Genomic DNA, 21,364 nt, shown 5'->3' on the forward strand with positions numbered 1-21,364 from the left:
GAAAACATGTATACCTTTGCAGTATCATTCTAAAAAGCTTTGAGGCCTTACCATCTGGTGAGCACTCCTTTTGCTGAGCATTGCTGTTGATGTTGTCCAGGGAGACGACGTCATGGTAGCCCTCCCCCAGCAGCCGCACCACTGTCTCCTCATACTGGTTGTCCACCACTAGGAGGCGCATGTTGGCCTCGAAGCTCTGAGCCACCACGGGACTAAACTCCGCCTCAAACTCTGCCTGCTGGCCGCCTAACAGCACCAAGGAGGCTGTGTGCGCCATCTGTCTCTCTGAGGGGAGAGGAAGGATGGATAGGAAGAACTTTAGAGTTGAAACAATCTATACAGTGTCTCTATACAGTGTCTCTGCTGGTTTTCTCATGGACCAGTTGTATACCGTACCAACCTGTCCTGGCCTCGGCCTCTATGTGTGATGAGGAGATGTTGCTGCAGTTGGTGTTGGGAGCAGCTCTCAAGGTGAACACCCCCATCTTATCCAGAAGATCAATGTGAATCTGCAAAGCAGTCAAATAATGCCAATGTATAAACAGCACTGTTCCATTTAATCACAACTATTTCAATTAAAACGTCATATAAACAGAGGCTGTTCTCACATGAGCAGGTACATTGGCATCATTCTTCAGCACCAGGGGCAGGGTCTGGGCCCGGCCCACCAGCAGCCGTTTGAACTGCAGCAGAGGGTGTCCACGGCTGGTCCTCAGGACTGGTCTCAGAACAGTCACACTGGGCAGATTGCCATCACCCATTAAATCAAACACCAACACCTTCGACTTGGCCATGGGTTGCAGACTAGGAAATACAGGAGAGTGAATGATGAGAGAAATGTTTACCCACACACACACGTATGCACACACACACACACACACGTATGCACACACATACACGCAAACTGAGGTATGTACCTGGTAGCTCCCTCCAGGGTGGCCTCAAACACAGCATGGTAAGTCTGCATGGTCTGAGGGGTGAAGGTGATGATGGCAAAGGCATGAGAGTGACTGGGTATAGACAGCCTGCCAGGCATCAGCTCAAACACCTCCGTGCTACACATTGACATCTGAAACAAACAAACAGCCACTGCTCGCACTGCTGCCATACAGCCTACAAACACACTCAATCTCTGTTTCATAAACATGTTCATCAGAAAACCACCCATACCTTAGTAAGGACAGGTTTGACTGCGAGGCTCAGCTCGCAGGGCACCTTGCCGTTGTTGGTGAGGCGGAAGCGAGCTTTGGCTGGATGACCCACCAGAACATTATTGAAAACAAATTTGTTCTCGTCCTGAATATAGATGCCCATGGAATCACGGAACTGCTCACAGTACAGCATGGTGCTGGTCTTGCAGATACGGTGCTCCTCAAAAATAGAGGCAATGTCTTTGTATGCAATCCCTGTAGAAAAAAATGAGAATTAGCAGGAATTTGGAAAGTGAGTCCCAATTTCAACATAAGCGCTCACGGCCAGGGGTAACGTTATTTCACATTTCCTTCTCAACCATTGCTAACTCATATACACACCTGACATGCAGACTTCGGCCACAAGCCGGTAGGGGATACCACCTGGATTGTCTGAGGGGTCTCGGTCAGTGATGTCCAGGGCCAGGCACTCCTGCCAGCGTCCTGCCTGCTCTGCCACACAGTCTACCGTGACCACCTGGTGAGCGCCCGGCGCCAGGATACCAAAACCAGGCACCAGTGAGAACACGCCCATGGTGAAACGGGCCTGCACACAGGGGAAGGGAGGGAGGCATGGGGATGGGGCAGTGGTGTATTAGGGATACATATTCAAATGTTTCTGTTCATTAAGGTCATTTAAATCTGCTGAAGTTAGTCCCAAATTTGTAGGTATGTTGTAATACTAGGAGGGACTCTCACCAGAGTGGACATGCCCATGTCCTTCTGGATGGATTCAGCTCGCCGCACTTTGTTTCCAGTGAGGGGTTTAGCAGAGTGGTTCTCACGTGATGTTCTCTTCCCCACAATGCTGCAGTGAGACATAAAGTGGCATTCCATGACTTTGGGTTATACAGAGAAAGAGCTAAAATACAGGAAGTATTAGGAGTTGAGATACAGTGAGGTCAGAGTTCATAGTGGTGATCATACCCTCTCCTCTGGGCAGGCTGTGGCAGGTCTTTACACATCCTGCTGATGTTGAAGCGGATCTCAAAGTCTCCCTTGTTCTCTATGGTGAAGGTTTGTGTTTTGCGGCAGCCGTATACTAGTGGCCCAAAGTTAATGTCACTGGAGGGCATGATGTTGTATTTCGAGAAGAGGGACTGGATTGATACTTTGATGGGAATGATGGCAATGGTCTCTCCACCCTCTGCAATATTTGGCTCAATCACCTGTGAGAAAAAGCAGACATCTTTAACGCACCAGTGGATACTGAAACTGAAGCAGCATACTACTGAAACTCTTCACATTGTTGTAAAATGTTACAAGCACAAGTTTTATGGTTGAGTCTACTAACTTGACAGCGCAGAATTGGCTGCTCTCGGATGGACACCTCCTTGTTGTGGCGGAACACAAACTGGACGCATGTGGGCCGATCGTTGGGGTTGAGGGAGCCCTTCTGGGGGGTGATGGTGAAGATCTGGTTCAGGTCTGGCATGGCTGGATCTGTGGCCTCCAGGATGAACCTGGGAAAGTGGAGGCAGAGGGAGGGGTGGGGGATAATGTGCTTAATTTGGTAAAAAATTATATGATTAATAGTTAGCTTTAGGATAGTGTATGTTGATTGATACTCACTTGAAAGCTATCTCATATTTGCCCTTGTTTTTCATGTTCACAGAAAGCTTGACCTCCTCAGATACTTTGATGGTTCCAAAGTCTAGACCACCGTCAGCCCCTAAAATACAAATACACATACTGTAGATCAAGGGAAACACCATTCATTTCCCTTTCAAAAACATGAAATGGAATTCATCCAAATCAAAGGGAGCTGGTAAAATGATGCATGTGTGAAAGAGACAAGTGTATCTGTCTGTGAGAACTCCTGTAAAGACCTTTAGGGAAGGTGATGTCCAGAGCCACGTCGTAGGCCTCAGCAAGGATCTGTATGTTCTCTGTATGGACAATACCCAGGATGTTCTCCACATCGGACACCTAACACACACAGCAACACACAGACAGAAAGTCACACAACAACAATATGAGATAAACAGGAATAATGCAACAGTCGATGATACTAAACATCAAATCAATCATCATCCAGTACTGTACCTCGAGGCGAATGGCTCTCTTCAGGTTGATGGGCTTCATGGCTCTGAAATGCATCTGCAAGCAGAACTCAGAGTGTGGCAGGATGATGCCCTGGTCCTGAGACACACTGAACTCATCGCCCAGCACCTCCAGCCCACTCAGCCTCCAGGCTGCAGGCAGCAGCGTGTTGTTACGCAGGCACAGATTCCTTGTGTCCTTCCTGAGGTTCACAACCAGCACAGGGAGAATGGAGTATAGTGGCGAAAGGAAAATCAACAGAAAACTACCATGACGAAAACAAAATCCTGTACTTTGAAACTGACACATGTTAAAAAGCACTACAGTAGCTCTGTGCAATGTGGACTACAGCATTCATTAATTCCCTGACCTGTGCAGTAGAATCTTATCAAAATGCAGCTGCTTGCGTTCAATCTCGAGCTCGGGCCGGACCCCACGACAGGAGAAGCGGAAGATGGTTGGCTCTGGGTTCTCTTTGATACAGCACACCACACTGTCCTCTATCTGCCCCGGGCTCGTAGGGTACGCCCACACGGTCAGCTCCTGCCAGGGCACAACCGTGGATAAGTGGTACACTGTGATTATCACACAAAGTTTCATAACCAGTACAAAATGTGGTTATTACAGTTGTATACTGATAACATAAAAAATAAATGGATGTGAAACTGTTCATTGATAATATTAGTGACAATGACACCTTCTTGGTATGTTTGTATCACAACTCTGACAGCTCAGACTACATTCTACTATGTTATGAGTAGTTCTGATTGGCTACTTGTCTCTCGTTGGGTTTGAGGGTCATGTTGGGAGGGTCCAGTAGGTAGGTGGTAGCCTTGGTGTCATGCTGGAAGCAGAAGTGAATCTCAGCATCCAGTGGGGAGTTGTTGTGTATCACCAGCCTTTCGATGTTCTCTGGATACTTCCTCTCTTTATACCTATGGTAACACACAGGCATGCATCACACATGCGTCCTCTATGAAGTTACAGTGAATAAAGTAGGGTAGTGGAAGGTAATCTCCCCTTACCTATCTCTGGTCTTCCCACAGAGCAGCGGGCCAAACTCATAGAGGCCAGAGCGAATGATGTAGGTCTTCTGCAGCACCTCATCAGACTGAAGGACCCTCTTACTGTGGGCAAACACCATCCTGGGAGAGACCAAACGACACACAACACATCATTTACAGTGATAATAAAACATATAAACCTATAATAAAACTAAGAACAGCTCTGACAAAATTCAGTTAAAGGCCCAGTGCAGAACTCTCTTTCTTATTGGTCTATTAACTAATTTACCGCCTGGTGATCACCAGGCAGTCCAAAACTCCATCCCACTGAAACATGCTGAAATTTCAGGCTGTCTTTTCAAGCAGCTCTTACACTAAAAGGGAATTATCCTAATTTTCACAATTTCACAGTATTATTCCAACCTCATAGTGTGGAAATATATACAGTGCATTCGAAAAGTATTCAGACCCCTTGACTTTTTCCACATTTTGCTACGTTACAGCCTTATTCTAAAATGGATGAACAAAAAAAAAATCCTCATCAATCTACACACAATATCCCATAATGACAAAGCAAAAACAGGTTTTTAAATTTTTGCTAAGTTATATGAAAACAAAAACAGAAATACCTTATTTACATAAGTATTCAGACCCTTTGCTATGAGACTCTACAACTTGATTGGACTCCACCTGTGGTAATTTCAATTGATTGGACATGATTTGGAAAGGCACACACCTGTCTATATAAGTTCCCACAGTTGACAGTGCATGTCAGAGAAAAAGCCAAGCCATGAGGTCGAAATAATTGTCAGTAGAGCTCCGAGACAGGATTGTGTCGAGGCACAGATCTGGGAAAGGGTACCAAATAATGTCTGCAGCTTTGAAGGTCCCCAAGAACACAGTGGCCTCCATCATTCATAAATGGAAGAAGTTTGGAACCACTAAGACTCTTCCAAAAGCTGGCCGCCCGGCCAAACTAAGCAATCAGGGGAGAAGGGCCTTGGTCAGGGAGGTGACCAAGAACCCGATGGTCACTCTGCCAGAGCTCCAGAGTTCCTCTGTGGAGATGGGAGAACCTTCCAGAAGGACAACCATCTCTGCAGCACTCCACCAATCAGGCCTTTATGGTAGAGTGGCCAGACAGAAGCCACTCCTCAGTAAAAGCCACATGACAGTCACCTTGGAGTTTGCCAAAAGGCACCTAAAGGACTCAGACCATGAGAACCACGATTCTCTGATCTGATGAAACCAAGCTTGAACTCTTTGGCCTGAATGCCAAGCGTCACGTTTGGAGGAAACCTGGCACTATCCCTATGGTGAAGCATGGTGGTGGCAGCATCATGCTGTGGGAATGTTTTTCAGCGGCAGGGACTGGGAGACTAGTCAGGATCGAGGGAAAGATGAACGGAGCAAAGTATAGAGATTTCCTTGATGAAAACCTGCTCCAGAGCGCTCAGGACCTCAGACTGGGGCGAAGATTCACCTTCCAACAGGACAACGACCCTAAGCACACAGCCAAGACAACGCAGGAGTGGCTTTGGGACAAGTCTCTGAATGTCCTTGAGTGGCCCAGCCAGAGCCCAGACTTGAACCCGATCTAACATCTCTGGAGAGACCTGAAAATAGCTGTGCAGCGACACTCCCCATCCAACCTGACTGAGCTTGAGAGGATCTGCAGAGAAGAATGGGAGAAACTCCCCAAATACAGGTGTGCCAAGCTTGTAGCGTCATACCCAAGAAGACTCGAGGCTGTAGTCTCTGCCAAAGGTGCTTCAACAAAGTACTGAGTAAAGGGTCTGAATACTTATGTAAATGTGACGTTTCCATTTTTTATTTGTAATACATTTGCAACAATTTATAAAAATCGTTTTTTGTTTTGTTATTATGGAGTACTGTGTGTAGATTGATGAGGGAAAAAAACAATTTAATCCATTTTAGAATAAGGCTGTAACGTAACAAAATGTGGAAAAAGTCAAGGGGTCTGAATACTTTCCAAATGTACTGTATATATTTCCACACTATGAGGTTGGAATAATACTTACATTGTGTTAGGATAATTCCCTTTCAGTGTATGAGAGCTGAGAAAAGACAGCTTCAAAAGACAGCTATGAAATAACGACATATGGAAGAGTTCCAAACCATCAGCTTTTCCCCACTCAGACCACTCCCAGACAGTCCTAGCAAAATTCTTGTTTGAGAAATTGCTCTTTGCTAAGCTATTTGTGTTTCTTTTTGACCATTTTAATTGAAAACAATCACAGTAAGGTACTTGTTACACAGAAATGATTTATTGAGATAAAGACATCTGCATTGGACCTTTAAAAGCTGCAATATGTAACTTTTTGGGTGACCTGACCAAATTCACATAGACATGTGTGTTATAGATCTGTCATTCTCATTGAAAGCAAGTATAAGAAGTGGTAGATCTGTTCTATGTGTGCTATTTCTATGCTTCCCAATTCTTAAGTTTTGTCTTTTAGTCTTTTACTTTTGGTTTTGTACACCAGTTTCAAACAGCTGAAAATACAAATATTTTAGGATATGGAAAATATATTTCACAGCGGTTTAGATGGTACAATGATTCTCTACATTATACTTGCTTGTTTTGTCACACAAACTGAAATTAGGCTAACTATTTGAATTTTAGCAACCAGGAAATGGCAGGGCGACTTCTGCATAGCGCATCTTGAAGTATATAAATTGGTTCTATTTCACAAGGACTGAAAAACACAAATGTATTTTAGAAACAAATAACAATACTCACTTTACGTCTTTGCTGATGGATGGATATGCACAGATGCCCCTACAGTACATTTGGTACCGTCTCTTTGTACCCAACAACTCAAAGTTCAGTGTTTGGTCAAACTTGCCAGGCAATTGAGAGTGGAACCAGATCTTCAGGCTCACCTCTCCATTGGGTGGGACATTCCAGCGGAATGTTGTGAGTCTATAGAAAACAACACATTTAAGTCACATTTATGCACATTAGTGTGTATTCTTATGTAGTGTATAGATGATCTCACCGCTGGTTGCGCTCCTGTTGGGACTCCTGTTGGCACTGCTCAGTGTCAGATAAGGAAGTCACAGCGTTGAGAGGAGGGGAGCGAGAGTCATTGGACCTGGCCCCCTTTTTGGCTGGGGTGCGTCTCTTGTCTTTCTGACTCTCTCTGCCTGTGTCTGCCTTCTTCCCCCGTCCATTTGTAGGGGTCACCACTTCTTCCTGTAAGACCCATTCAGTTAGACCTGGCTATGATTAATAGCTTCATTAATTAAACCAAGAGGCCGCAGTGGCTCGTAGGTCTGTGTACCCACATCCATACCCACACATGCAATTTTGTGAGCAAAACATTTGAGTGGTTTTAGAGTTAATTTCCTGCAATTCTACACATTTTCCCCAGGGGGCGTAGAGAAGATTTTGCAATTTTATAACACATTTCCTGCAATTCTACACATTTTGCCATAGGGTTGAGAGAAATGCTTGCAGTTTTTAATATGTTATTTGAGTGAGAGTGACTAACAAAATCAATGGGGGCCCCCTAGGCGGTAATTCAACCATGAATAAGTTTAGATAGCTGGCCGCTAGACTAACTTACAAATCTAAACATTGTTAGCTGACATGTGCAAATTGAGTGACTGTCAGTAAGTGACATAAGAAAAAAACTGCTGATGCACAACCAAATTTCAAAATTGCACCTTGTGTATTCTATTCTAACTCTCAACAGTAAGTAGAGACCCCGACTGAGTTGGGCCGCCAGTTGCCCATCCCTGGTCTAGACATAGTGTTATTACGGTATCATCTATGGTGTTTTTCAGAGTGAGCAAGAAGTTAAAAATAAACGAGTGAATATGGTGGCAATAGTGGTTTGATGTGTCAGGTTATGCTATTTTCCATGGAGGACCAATTATACCTTGACTGAGCCTTCAGCTTCAGCCTCCATGTCTGCAGCTTTCTTCTCCCCTGCTGGATCCTCTGGGACTGAGGGCACCATGAAGGTGAAGCAACTAGTGATCTGCTGTGCACTGGGCACAGGCCTCTTCTTAGGGTAGGGATGACAGAGAAGATAGTGGAGGGGGGGGATAGGAGGGCCCTTGGGTCCCAGCCCTAAACCATCCAACACCTGAGGTACAGAGTAAGTCGACATCATTTAAAGCTTTTTATCAAAGTTCGTCATAAGGAGAAAATATAAAATGAAGGGGCAATATTACTGCAATAAATAAGGAAATAAGTATCTACCTCTTCAAGAGGCGGCAGTTTGTTGCTCTTCAGGATCTCTATTCCGCTAAGATAGTCCCTCCCAGTAACAGAAAGGATGATGTGGGGCACAGTCTCTGGTGCAGCCTCCCTGTCCCCTCCCTCAGACCCCTCCACTGCTAGAAGGGCCTGGCTAGGGGCTGGAGACACCAGCTTCATGTCTGTGGCATCTGCCTTCAACTTCTCCTTCTCCAAGCGCTCCTTCTCCTTCTCCACCTTCTCCTTCTCCCGCTCTTTCTTGGTCTTCTTGCCGGAGGGGGCCTGTCTCTCAGGGACTACTTCCTCTGGCTCCTGGATGTTGTCTTCAGAGAACAGGGGCTGGAGGAGTTGACCCTGGGCTCGGTCCCAGAACTGTAGAATGTGGAGAAGCTGGGGCTGGCTCTGCTCGTAGAGCTTGAACCGAGACAACAGCAGTCGGTCACCCTCACTAGACTACAGGGAACAGAAGGAGTAGAGGAGTTTCAATTATAGGCCAGTTAAACAGCTATTAAATATGTTTTATTCCTCTGGGTGTCAGCTATAAATGATATGATGTACAATCGTAAAAGGAGGAGAGGAACTAGTTTATATCCAAAAGTTGTTTGTCAAGTAAGGCTGTGCGTTTTTATGCTTCACTTGGTATTCATGAGGGTATCATACCAGCTCTCTCTCTGGGTCCTCGTTTGGTAATGGAGACTCCTCCTGCCCCCCTGCCTTGCCCTCTTTGGGCTTCTTCTTTTTGGGTCCCTCCTCTGGTTCCCTAGTGCCCTCTGTGGGAGAGTCTTTATACTCCTTGCCATCAGCACAGGAGGACATTTTTCTCCCATCTTTCACCGGCTGATCCAGTTTTGTCTCTGAGCGTAGAGCACTTGCAGACTGTCAGTGTAAAGTGGAAATATAGGAGGAAAACATTAAGATATGTCATTTATTATGCTACCACTTCTCCTATGCACTGCAATGAGCACCGTGTGATGCAGTTGTTGTTTTTTTACACATTTTTTTATTTGTTCCAAATAGGACAATCAACAATTACATAAATACTCTTTTCTTGTGTCCCCCCCCCCAGCTCAAAGATAAAGACAAAAACATAACAACAACCAAACATTAACAACAGAGAAAAGTCTCCACATTTCCACATTAAATAACAATTATAATATACAGTCACAGATAATACAGATTACGCTTCAACTATAGCCAATATTCACATAAAAAATGTGAGAATATACAGATTTACAGTTCCAATGCTTCTACAATACCGTGTGACACAGTTGACTGACCTGTTTTCCTCCAAGCTGACTCTTCTTCCCTGATGAGTCCTCCTTGGCAGGCTCCTTCTTGCCTTTCTTGTTTTTCTTTTTCATCTCCTCTTCCTCTCTCACTCTCTCTAGCTCCTCTTGTTGTCTCCTCTCCTCCTGTTCCCTTTCTGCCCGCTCTTGTTCCCTATAACATGTACATACATTTACATTAACATAAATTATTCACATCCCAGTCTATTTAAACCATACTCTCTAAGTAAGACACATTCTGTACACATTGTTTAACATTGCTATACTTAATATGTGCGTAAGCATTTTTCATCCAATACCTGCGTTTTCGTTCTCTCAGTGCCACAAGGTGTCTGAGGTCGATGCGCTCTTTCTCCTCCTCTGGCAGGGCATCATACTCCTCCTCATCCATTTCTTGCAAGCGCAGCTTTTCCTTCTCAGCCTGCTCCCTCTGTAAGACCTCTGTGAAGGAAGGAGGAGTATTATTACCAGTCACCGTAGTAATTACCTCAAACTATTGTTTAGTTTAGCACAGCTCCCAGCTCCTTTGGCCTAGCTTGTCCTCACCCTCTGCCTCTCTCTGTGCCCTCTCCTTGGCCTTGAAGGCATAGTAGTTGTTGGAGAGGTTGACCATGTAGATGAAGGATCTGTTGTTGAAGGCCTTGAGGATGATCTGTAGGGTGCTGCTGGGGGAGAGGCAGTACAGCGTCTCCAGCCCGTCCATCACAACACCCCCGGTGACAGTCACTTAGCTGCCAGGGGACAACACATACATCCCATTCATCATCAACACTCTCGAGTATCACACAGGAGATTCATTGAGGGTCCATCCCAGACCAAGGACTGGGAGGCCCATATAGGCTCTGTGTATCTCAGTACTGTACGACACCTGTAGTCTCTCTGAGAGGATGTCCACCAGCAGTTGGTCTGGTAGCAGGCAGCTCATCAGGCCCAGCTCTCCCACCTGGCTCCCACTGATGCTCAGCTGCCGGTGGATAGGACCACAACCCTGCACAGAAAGCAAGCACTAATAAGAGGCATTACAAACTGTATCCTAGCTTTGATATAGTAATACACACTATTGTGATGGTCTGTGGGTACCATTGAGGGGGCGGTGGGCTGTGATCCGTCGATCCTCTTCCCTCCCACAACACTGTTCTTGTTACGTGTAGAGATGGAGGAGGCTGGAGCCTTGGGGTCAATGACTTGACTGCCCTCAGCTGTGTGTTTGGCTACAGCCTCCACACTCAGAGTACCAACACCTTGACCAGCAGGCCCCATCACCTCCACCACTGCCTGGGCTGTACACACACACACACACACACATCACACCTACAGTTAGACAACTACAAACACAGCATATAGCCTAGTTCATCCACAGATAGTTTACTGTTAGGCTTTAATGCCATAAATTATAATTTGTTTGATACAGTTATCATTGGCTGAGCGGGTGAGACATACCAGAAATACCTATCCATTAAGCTGAGACTCACCGGCCTCCTCCACCCTCTTCTGAGCATGCTCCATAGCAGCCTTGGCACACAGCTCTCGGGCCCGCAGGCCAGCAGAGGTCATCCCTGAGGACAGTGCCTCCAGCACCACAGCATCAATGCTCAGACACGCTGCTCCATAGTATTTGGCCAGAGTCACTGCTGTGCCTGTTTTACCTGCACAGAGATACATGCAAATGGTTGAAAGAAAAAAATGAGTGTTGAAAGTGTTGAATTACTTTGGTGGATGTGCCACTCTTTACCTGAGAGGGGAGCCCCATGCACAATGATTGCGATGCCCCGGCGGTTTCGTGCAGCCTGGCCCTCAGGTGACAGGTCAATGCCCATGTGGCGTGCAATAGCTCTGGACACTGGGTTGACCTCCAGGTCCCCCACACTGGCAGTCCTGCTTTCCACGGTGTCTTTGATCAGGTCTATGACAGAATGCAACATGATACCTGCTGTCTTTGCTCTCTATTACTATTATAGTGTCCGTGGTATCCTGTGGCAAAGTTGTGTACTGTGAGCAGCGTGAGTGATGTTCAGCTATTTTGTCTGTTTCTTCAAGGCAATCTGTACTGTTCTGAGTGTTGTGATGTTAATGTTATATATTTGGTCTTGTTCAGTACCTCCACATGGCGTCCCATCCTTGGAGGGAGCTGCCTCTTTCTCCACCTCCACGAGTCGTTCTGGAAGGGGTGGGGTGGCTAGCTCCTCCTCCTGCTCTCCCTTATCCCCTGCCTCAGATGCCTCCTCATCTTTAGGGGAGCCAGCCTTGGACTCTGGGGAACCAGACAAAGCTCTGAGCCAGTGAGAACTTCCACTACAGATGATCCCAGATCAAATCAAAGCTTCCACTGCAGATCAAACTAGGCCCTTTACACAGTAAGTCCCAGAGCTCACCCCTATGGATTATACATGACTTCTAAATAAGTAAGCCATCAGTAAATATTAATGTACTGCTCTGCAGAGGCTCCCATTTTGTAGATATGTCTTCTCCATCCTGATAAGAGATAATTGGACAGTCTGGTTGCAGAATGACAAATAAGAGTGTGGTTCCACTGCAGAGCAGACCTACCATCCTCCTCCTCACAGTTGTGTTCGTTGTAATAGTCCATTAGCTCAGGAGGTAGTGACTCTCCTGGGGGCGCGTGGGGGCAACAGCAGGACGTTCTGGACATCATAGTGTTAGGCCTACTGCTGCTAGGTAGCTCTCTCTGCTCTCTCCTCCCTCTGTCTGTCCTTGATTGCAGGAGTGAGTTCTGGTGTGCGGGAGTCAGGGTTCCAGCTGCAGCTCATTCACCATAATCCACCTCAGCCTTTAAGACCCGGTCAAACTTACCACTCATCGTCAGATCATAGTCAAGACGACCATGTTAGTCTCGCTGCCAACTCAACCTGGTTATTTTTTGCTCTTTGTGTTTTTGGTCTGTTCTATTTACTTTTTCTCCTGTTGCCACAGATATTTGGAACCTGACTCCTGCCTCCGCTTCACTCCTGCCACCACCATCCTGCTCCACTACCGGACCTCTCTTTGGACTCATCACGGACACTAGGACATTACGGTACCACACCTGCCCTGATCTGGATCTGTTACCCTCCCTGTAACCTGGACTTGCTCTTCCCTATATTTGGAAACCTGGACTTTGAACATTGTAAATAAACCTGTTAAAAACTTCTCTGGCTTCGTGTACTTGTCTGCATTTGGGTTCTTATCCAGTTAAATCATAACACATAGCCCTTCATCATACGCAGAATCTTAAGAGAGAGGGAGAGATTTAATCTAAAGCTCTTAAACATTCTTTCTTAGTGCTTGAAAGTTAAGAAAACAGAAACGGAACCAAGGAGATCACTCAAAATGTTTTCTTTAATTAATGAAAAGAACCATGTCTTCCACAGTGCACCATTAGAGGCAGTCAATTGATTTCACCTTCTCTTCCTCCAGGTATTTCTTGTCAAACTCCAGGGAGTAGAACTCAATGGGAAAGGGGCAGGGGTTCCGTACGATCACTTCAGCCTCCTCTCCAGCACTGAATGGCAGGGTGGGTCCCAGCTCCAGCACAGAGGAGGAGAACTCCAGCTGGGGCTCCTCTCCCTGCCCCTGGGCCAGCAGCAGCATCCTCTGGGTGCTTTGGGCCACTGACACCACCAGCCTCTGGCTGTACGCCCTCTATGGCGAACAACACAGCCAAGATGACAGTTACATCACAGGGAAGCAACCAGACACCATCTGCAGCCCAGCCAACACTCTCTCTCCCAGTATTCCCTGTGGTGTCTGTCTCTCCCTGACTCTTTAACATTACTTAGACCAACCAGTCACGTACTGTAGAGGCTTCACCAAACTTTTAGCTAGGTTCAGCTAATCTCCACGAGACTCCATCAAGACTCTAAGGCACCAGACCTGTCATTGGGGTGTGTGTGGTATGTGTGTATCTGATAGAGGAGATCCATACTGAAGCAGAGAGAGATAAGGCCCTCTGTGAGTCTGGTCTCTTATCTGTGTCTCCCAGCTCAACCTGACTCCATCATTCATGAGAAAGATGAGCTCTGGAAATACTGTGCAAATGTCGACATGCAGTGTTAACAGAACAGACAAGAGACAGAGACAGGGCCAAACTTTTTTCTGTCATTATGAGAGAGCAATGTTCCTTGTAGTCATGACAGCTTAAATATATTGAACTGCTATGGGCCCCTGGTTTTCCTTACCCCCTCGGCTGGGCTGAATTTGACCTGGACGTTGACTCTATCTCCAGGATACAGCACGCCTGTTGAAGGTAGCATTTCAAACACCACTGGAGGAGGACGCTGCTCCAATCTGGCCTTCCGTCTCAGGTGGAGGGGGGACATGCTTGTCAATCTACACACAGGCCATAGACACATATTCCTTGAGTTTATAACAATTATAAACAGTTCATAAATAACAGATATACAATATCTATACCCTAGCCTAACTAGAGAATCCCAAATGAATATCTATGTGGATAACTTAATTACTGAAGAGGACTTTGTACTTGGGAATATATGTATCATGATGTGGGTTTACTCTGTAATACTAGGAAGTCTTATTGTTAAAGATAAAGCCCAGAATATGAATGAGATGAGCTTGACTGTAGACTCAGTGTGGGGCCTGGGGTCTATAATTATCCTCCGAAGATACAAGACAAGAAGAAAAATGAGCCAAAGCCTTGCAGCTAATACCCTTAATATCCAGTTTTTAAATCTTTACTCCATCATAAAACAGGAGATAATGAACAAAAATGCACCTAATTAGCTATTTGTTTTACTGGTAACAGCACATAATTTAAGGTAAACACACTGACTAGTTCTCTATTTGCAGGGTGTGTTCTTTTTTACTCTACAGTGTTGCTGTCACGACTTCCGCCGAGGCTGCCTCCCCTCCTTGTTCGGGCAGGCTTCGGCGTTCATCGTCATCGGCTTACTAGCCACTGCCGCTCCATATATCATCATTCCATTTGTCTTGTCTTGTTAATTACACACACCTGGTTCTTATCCCCTCATTAGTCTGTGTATAAGTGTTCCCTCTGCCCCCCTTGTCCTTGTGGGTGATTGTTTCTTTGTGAGAGTAGTGTAGCTCGGTGGAGCTACTCAGGTACCTTTGTATTGCCAGGGTAGATTTTCCCCTGTGCCTGTTTCGTTTGTCGCTATCCAGCGCTATGTGTGTACGACGGAATAAACTCTGCATTTGGTGATTACCCTCCTGCGCCTGACTCCTTCTATCACACTCACCACAGTTGCTGCCTGCTGTTTGTGAAAATATCCATAGGCCTTTCCTGCAGTCAAATGACCAAATCGCTTTCTATTGGCCTCATGGGTGGAATGTTATTAATATTAATTTTTTATGTCGAAAATCCGGTGTTTCTATGTCAAACGGTTTTGTTACATTTCAGTCTTCTGTGATGTATATAAAGTGTAATATTGGGATGCAAACAAAAAAGGTAATACATTTCAACTCTATATCTGACATGGTATAGGTGTGTCTTTTTTCTAAGCCCATGTGTTTGAGGTGTAAACTTTTGCTTCAAAGTAGATTTGTTTAAGACTACCAAGATTAGCTCTGTGTGAACCTGATTTAGCCCACTGCAATAAAAGGTTAAAAAGCACAAGTATCTAAAATACCAGGAGGCAATAGAGTATACTGGTGCATAAGTTGGCTAGTGTACCTTCTTCCTGGGCCGTTGCTCCTCTGCAATGCTCCACTCACAGGGGACAGGCTCGGGGTTGAACAGCTGGACGGTGGTTACCTGACACAGCCCACACTGAATGCTGTCAAACTGCAGCGTATCCGTGGAGACCGTGAGGGAGGGCATGGTGACTACGGCACAAAGATGGACCTGCACTGCAGGGCCCCCAACCACCTGGCAATCACAGCACACAGCACAATGACACCATGGCACATTCAGCCTGTTTGACCTTAAAAAAACGATGGGTCTAAATATTTTATGCATGTGGTGGAAAAGCAATAAAACATAAAATACACTCAGGAAGCTTTCGAAAATAAATTGGATGTACTGAAGTAGAGAACTTTTGGCAGTTTCCCTACTGTACCTGTATAGGCATGACAGTGTTGATCTCCCCTAAATTCAGATTTGCTCCACGGGGGTCAAACTTCACTTCAAAAGTCTCAGTCTCACAATAGGGCAGATTCTTCACTCTATCCAGCTCTACAACAAATCCTGGAGAACAAACAAATCTATTGTTAAAAATGATCCATAATATTCCCCAAACAGCCACACAGCTCCATATGTAGCTACTTTAAAGTTGGCCAGTAATACTGGAGAACCTACCTGTGCCTGTGAGTGGGCGGCGGTCAGCCCGGAAGGACACAGACATGGGTCCAGTGTTTGTCACTTTGACTATGTGGTTAGGAACACTACCATGGATCACATAGCCAAAATCCAGTGTGTACTCCGGCAGGAGGAACCTAAACATGAGTCACAATGAGATCCCAATTTCAGTAATGAGCCGAATATACAGTATGCATAGCCATGGAGTGATGGTGCATTTACATGTGAGCCTACCTGCTAAGCTTCTTGCGCCATTTGCTAATGGATACAGGCGTGTCTCGATTGTCCCCTTGTCTCTTCTCAATAGCCATGGCATTCTGTTTCACCAAGAGCCTCTCTACCTCCATCTGCAGCAGGGCATCATACTGCACTCAGAGAGACAGAAATCAATTTCACACACATCTGTCCACACAGCACAGGTATCATGTCTGCCATACAAATTGAACATATTAGCTTTGTTTTCGTCTTATGAAGACAATCATAACGGTGAGATCTATGTACAGTGCATTTGGAAAGTATTCAGACCCCTTCCCTTTTTCCACATTTTGTTACGTTACAGCCTTATTCTAAAATGGATTAAATTGTTTTTTTCCCCCATCAATCTACACACAATTCCCCATAATGACGAAGCGAAAACAGGTTTTTATCAATTTTAGCAAATGTATTCAAAATAAAAAACAAAAATACCTTATTTAAAAAAAATAAAGTATTCAGACATTTTGCTATGAGACTCGAAATTGAGCTTAGGTGCATCCTGTTTCCATTGATCATCCTTGAGATGTTTCTACAACTTGATTGGAGTCCACCTGTGGTAAATTCAATTGATTGGACATGATTTGGAAAGGCACGCACACCTGTCTATATAAGGTCCCACGGCTTCTACCCCCAAGCCATAAGACGCCTGAACATCTAATCAAACGGCTACCCAGACCCCCCACTTTTATGCTGCTGCTACTCTCTGTTTATTATCTATGCATAGTCACTTTAATAACTCTACCTACATGTACATATTACCTAAATTACCTTGACTAACCGGTGCCCCCGCACATTGACTCGGTACCGGTACCCCCTGTATATAGCCTCGCTATTGTTATTTGTACTGCTGCTCTTTAATTATTTGTTACTTTTATTTCGTATTATTTTATATTGTATTTTTTTGTGATTTTTTGGGTATTCTTTCTTAAAACTGCATTGTTGGTTAACGGCTTGAAAATAAGCATTTCACTGTAAGGTTTACACCTGTTGTATTCTGCACATGTGACGAATACAATTTGATTTGATTTTGATGTCAGAGCAAGAGGTCATGCCATGAGGTCGAAGGAATTGTCCGTAGAGCTCAGCTCTTTCCCCCTTCTGATAACCAGGTGGCGAATCGCATCTCTGCATGTCTGGCAGACATATCAGTATGGATGACGGATCACCACCTCAAGCTGAACCCTGGCAAGACGGAGCTGCTCTTCCTCCCGGGGAAGGACTGCCCGTTCCATGATCTCGCCATCACGGTTGACAACTCCGTTGTGTCCTCCTCCCAGAGTGCGAAGAGCCTTGGCGTGACCCTGGACAACACCCTGTCGTTCTCCGCTAACATCAAGGCTGTGACCCGATCCTGCAGGTTCATGCTCTACAACATTCGGAGAGTACGACCCTGCCTTACACAGGAAGCGGCACAGGTCCTAATCCAGGCACTTGTCATCTCCCGTCTGGATTACTGCAACTCGCTGTTGGCTGGCCTCCCTGCCTGTGCCATTAAACCCCTACAACTCATCCAGAATGCCGCAGCCCGTCTGGTGTTCAACCTTCCCAAGTTCTCTCACGTCACACCCCTCCTCCGCACACTCCACTGGCTTCCAGTTGAAGCTCGCATCCGTTACAAGACCATGGTGCTTGCCTATGGAGCAGTGAGGGGAACGGCACCTCCGTACCTTCGGGCTCTGATCAGTCCCTACACCCAAACGAGGGCATTGCGTTCATCCACCTCTGGCCTGCTGGCTCACCTTCCTCTGCGGAAGCATAGTTCCCGCTCAGCCCAGTCAAAACTGTTCGCTGCTCTGGCACCCCAATGGTGGAACAAGCTCCCTCACGACGCCAGGACAGCGGAGTCACTCACCACCTTCCGGAGACATTTGAAACCCCACCTCTTTAAGGAATACCTGGGATATGATAAAGTAATCCTTCTACCCCCAAAAAACCCCAAAAAAAAAGTGTAAAGTGGTTTTCCCACTGGCTATAGGGTGAATGCACCAATTTGTAAGTCGCTCTGGATAAGAGCGTCTGCTAAATGACTAAAATGTAAATGTAAATTATTGTGTCAAGGCACAGATCTGGGGAAGGGTACCAAAAAATGTCTGCAGCATTGAAGGTCCCCAAGAATACGGTGGCCTCCATCATTCTTAAATGGAAGAAGTTTGGAACCACCAAGAGCTGGCCACCCCGGCCAAACTGAGCAATCGGGGGAGAAGGGCCTTGGTTAGGGAGGTGACCAAGAACCCGATGGTCACTCTGACAGAGCTCCAAAGTTCCTCTGTGGAGATGGGAGAACCTTCCAGAAGGACAACCATCTCTGCAGCACTCCACCAATCAGGCCTTTATGGTAGAGTGGCCAGACAGAAGCCACTACTCAGTAAAAGGCAAATGACAGCCCACTTGGAGTTTGCCAAAAGGCACCTAAAGGACTCTCAGACCATTAGAAACAAGATTCTCTGGTCTGATGAAACCAAGATTGAACTCTTTGGCCTGAATGCCAAGCGTCACATCTGGAAGAAACCTGGTACTATCCCTACGGTAAAGCATGGTGGTGGCAGCATCATGCTGTGGGGATGTTTTTCAGCGGCAGGGACTGGAAGACTAGTCAGGATCAAGGGAAAGATGAACGGAGCAAAATACAGAGAGATCCTTGAAAAAAAAACTGCTCCAGAGCGCTCAGGACCTCAGACTGGGGCGAAGGTTCACCTTCTAACAGGAGAACGACCCTAAGCACACAGCCAAGACAATGCAGGAGTTGCTTCGGGACAAGTCTCTGAATGTCCTTGAGAGGCCCAGCCAGAGCCCGGACTTGAACCCGATCTAACATCTCTGGAGAGACCTGAAAATAGCTGTGCAGCGACACTCCCCATCCAACCTTACAGAGCTTGAGAGGATCTGCAGAGAAGAATGGGAGAAACTCCCCAAATACAGGTGTGCCAAGCTTGTAGCGTCATACCCAAGAAGAATCAAGGCTGTAATCGCTGCCAAAGGTGCTTCAACAAAGTACTGAGTAAAGGGTCTGAATACTTATGTAAATGTGATATTTCATTTATTTATTTTTTATATACACTACCGGTCAAAAGTTTTAGAACACCTACTCATTCAAGGGTTTTTCTTTATTTAATTTTTTACTATTTTCTACATTGTAGAATAATAGTGAAGACATCAAAGCTATGAAATAACACATATGGAATCATGTAGTAACCAAAAAAGTGTTAAACAAATCTTAATATATTTTAGATTTTAGATTCTTCAAAGTAGCCACCTTGTGCCTTGATGACAGATTTCCACACTCTTGGCATTCTCTCAACCAGCTTCACCTGGAATGCTTTTCAAACAGTCTTGAAGGACTTCCCACATACAGTGGGAAAAAAAAGTATTTAGTCAGCCACCAATTGTGCTAGTTCTCCCACTTAAAAAGATGAGAGAGGCCTGTAATTTTCATCATAGGTACACGTCAACTATGACGGACAAATTGAGAAAAGAAAATCCAGAAAATCACATTGTAGGATTTTTAATGAATTTATTTGCAAATTATGGTGTAAAATAAGTATTTGGTCACCTACAAACAAGCAAGATTTCTGGCTCTCACAGACCTGTAACTTCTTCTTTAAGAGGCTCCTCTGTCCTCCAATCGTTACCTGTATTAATGGCACCTGTTTGAACTTGTTATCAGTATAAAAGACACCTGTCCACAACCTCAAACAGTCACACTCCAAACTCCACTATGGCCAAGACCAAAGAGCTGTCAAAGGACACCAGAAACAAAATTGTAGACCTGCACCAGGCTGGGAAGACTGAATCTGCAATAGGTAAGCAGCTTGGTTTGAAGAAATCAACTGTGGGAGCAATTATTAGGAAATGGAAGACATACAAGACCACTGATAATCTCCCTCGATCTGGGGCTCCACGCAAGATCTCAACCCGTGGGGTCAAAATGATCACAAGAACGGTGAGCAAAAATCCCAGAACCACACGGGGGGACCTAGTGAATGACTTGCAGAGAGCTGGGACCAAAGTAACAAAGCCTACCATCAGTAATACACTACGCCGCCAGGGACTCAAATCCTGCAGTGCAAGACGTGTCCCCCTGCTTAAGCCAGTACATGTCCAGGCCCGTCTGAAGTTTGCTAGAGTGCATTTGGATGATCCAGAAGAGGATTGGGAGAATGTCACATGGTCAGATGAAACCAAAATATAACTTTTTGGTAAAAACTCAACTTGTCGTGTTTGGAGGACAAAGAATGCCGAGTTGCATCCAAAGAACACCATACCTACTGTGAAGCATGGGGGTGGAAACATCATGCTTTGGGGCTGTTTTTCTGCAAAGGGACCAGGACGACTGATCCGTGTAAAGGAAAGAATGAATGGGGCCATGTATCGTGAGATTTTGAGTGAAATCCTCCTTCCATCAGCAAGGGCATTGAAGATGAAACGTGGCTGGGTCTTTAAGCATGACAATGATCCCAAACACACCGCCCGGGCAACGAAGGAGTGGCTTCGTAAGAAGCATTTCAAGGTCCTGGAGTGGCCTAGCCAGTCTCCAGATCTCAACCCCATAGAAAATCTTTGGAGGGAGTTGAAAGTCCGTGTTGCCCAGCGACAGCCCCAAAACATCACTGCTCTAGAGGAGATCTGCATGGAGGAATGGGCCAAAATACCAGCAACAGTGTGTGAAAACCTTGTGAAGACTTACAGAAAACGTTTGACCTGTGTCATTGCCAACAAAGGTTATATAACAAAGTATTGAGAAACTTTTGTTATTGACCAAATACTTATTTTCCACCATAATTTGCAAATAAATTCATAAAAAATCCTACAATGTGATTTTCTGGAAAAAAAATTTGTCACGGTTTCGGCCGAGGCTGCTCCTTCTCCTTGTTCGGGCAGGCTTCGGCGGTCGTCGTCCCCGGAGTACTAGCTGCCACCGTTCGATGTTTCATGTTTGTTTGGTTTTGTCTGGTTTTACACCTGTCCCTTGTTAGTGTTTGATTTAGTTTCCTATTTAGTTATCGTGTATTGGGTCAGGTGTTATGTGTGATTATTGTTGTCAGCTGTTGCCAGAGAGGAGGTTCCTCTCTCTTATCGTTAGA

At 45.5% G+C, this 21,364-nt stretch overlaps 1 protein-coding gene across 1 annotated transcript in view; it reads right to left on the reverse strand.

Annotated features, from left to right (window-relative positions):
* The window catches only part of LOC123491989 (hydrocephalus-inducing protein homolog), a 138,502-nt gene that overhangs the window by 10,221 nt on the left and 106,917 nt on the right, over positions 1-21,364 (reverse strand). The window contains 38 exon segments of the mRNA XM_045223596.1: positions 52-285; positions 401-509; positions 609-804; positions 918-1,069; positions 1,171-1,406; positions 1,533-1,737; positions 1,890-1,998; positions 2,118-2,359; positions 2,485-2,653; positions 2,763-2,862; positions 3,020-3,119; positions 3,237-3,435; positions 3,604-3,776; positions 4,009-4,168; positions 4,259-4,378; positions 7,002-7,184; positions 7,261-7,457; positions 8,146-8,355; positions 8,472-8,921; positions 9,129-9,344; positions 9,746-9,908; positions 10,054-10,195; positions 10,301-10,466; positions 10,468-10,485; positions 10,623-10,760; positions 10,835-11,034; positions 11,227-11,400; positions 11,487-11,657; positions 11,853-12,005; positions 12,302-12,364; positions 12,975-12,981; positions 13,133-13,393; positions 13,930-14,064; positions 14,066-14,080; positions 15,405-15,599; positions 15,790-15,917; positions 16,029-16,165; positions 16,263-16,393. Of these exon segments, the coding sequence (XP_045079531.1) occupies positions 52-285; positions 401-509; positions 609-804; positions 918-1,069; positions 1,171-1,406; positions 1,533-1,737; positions 1,890-1,998; positions 2,118-2,359; positions 2,485-2,653; positions 2,763-2,862; positions 3,020-3,119; positions 3,237-3,435; positions 3,604-3,776; positions 4,009-4,168; positions 4,259-4,378; positions 7,002-7,184; positions 7,261-7,457; positions 8,146-8,355; positions 8,472-8,921; positions 9,129-9,344; positions 9,746-9,908; positions 10,054-10,195; positions 10,301-10,466; positions 10,468-10,485; positions 10,623-10,760; positions 10,835-11,034; positions 11,227-11,400; positions 11,487-11,657; positions 11,853-12,005; positions 12,302-12,364; positions 12,975-12,981; positions 13,133-13,393; positions 13,930-14,064; positions 14,066-14,080; positions 15,405-15,599; positions 15,790-15,917; positions 16,029-16,165; positions 16,263-16,393 (6,157 nt within the window).

This window comes from Coregonus clupeaformis, chromosome 11, assembly GCF_020615455.1.
Source record: "Coregonus clupeaformis isolate EN_2021a chromosome 11, ASM2061545v1, whole genome shotgun sequence".
NCBI lineage: Eukaryota > Metazoa > Chordata > Actinopteri > Salmoniformes > Salmonidae > Coregonus > Coregonus clupeaformis.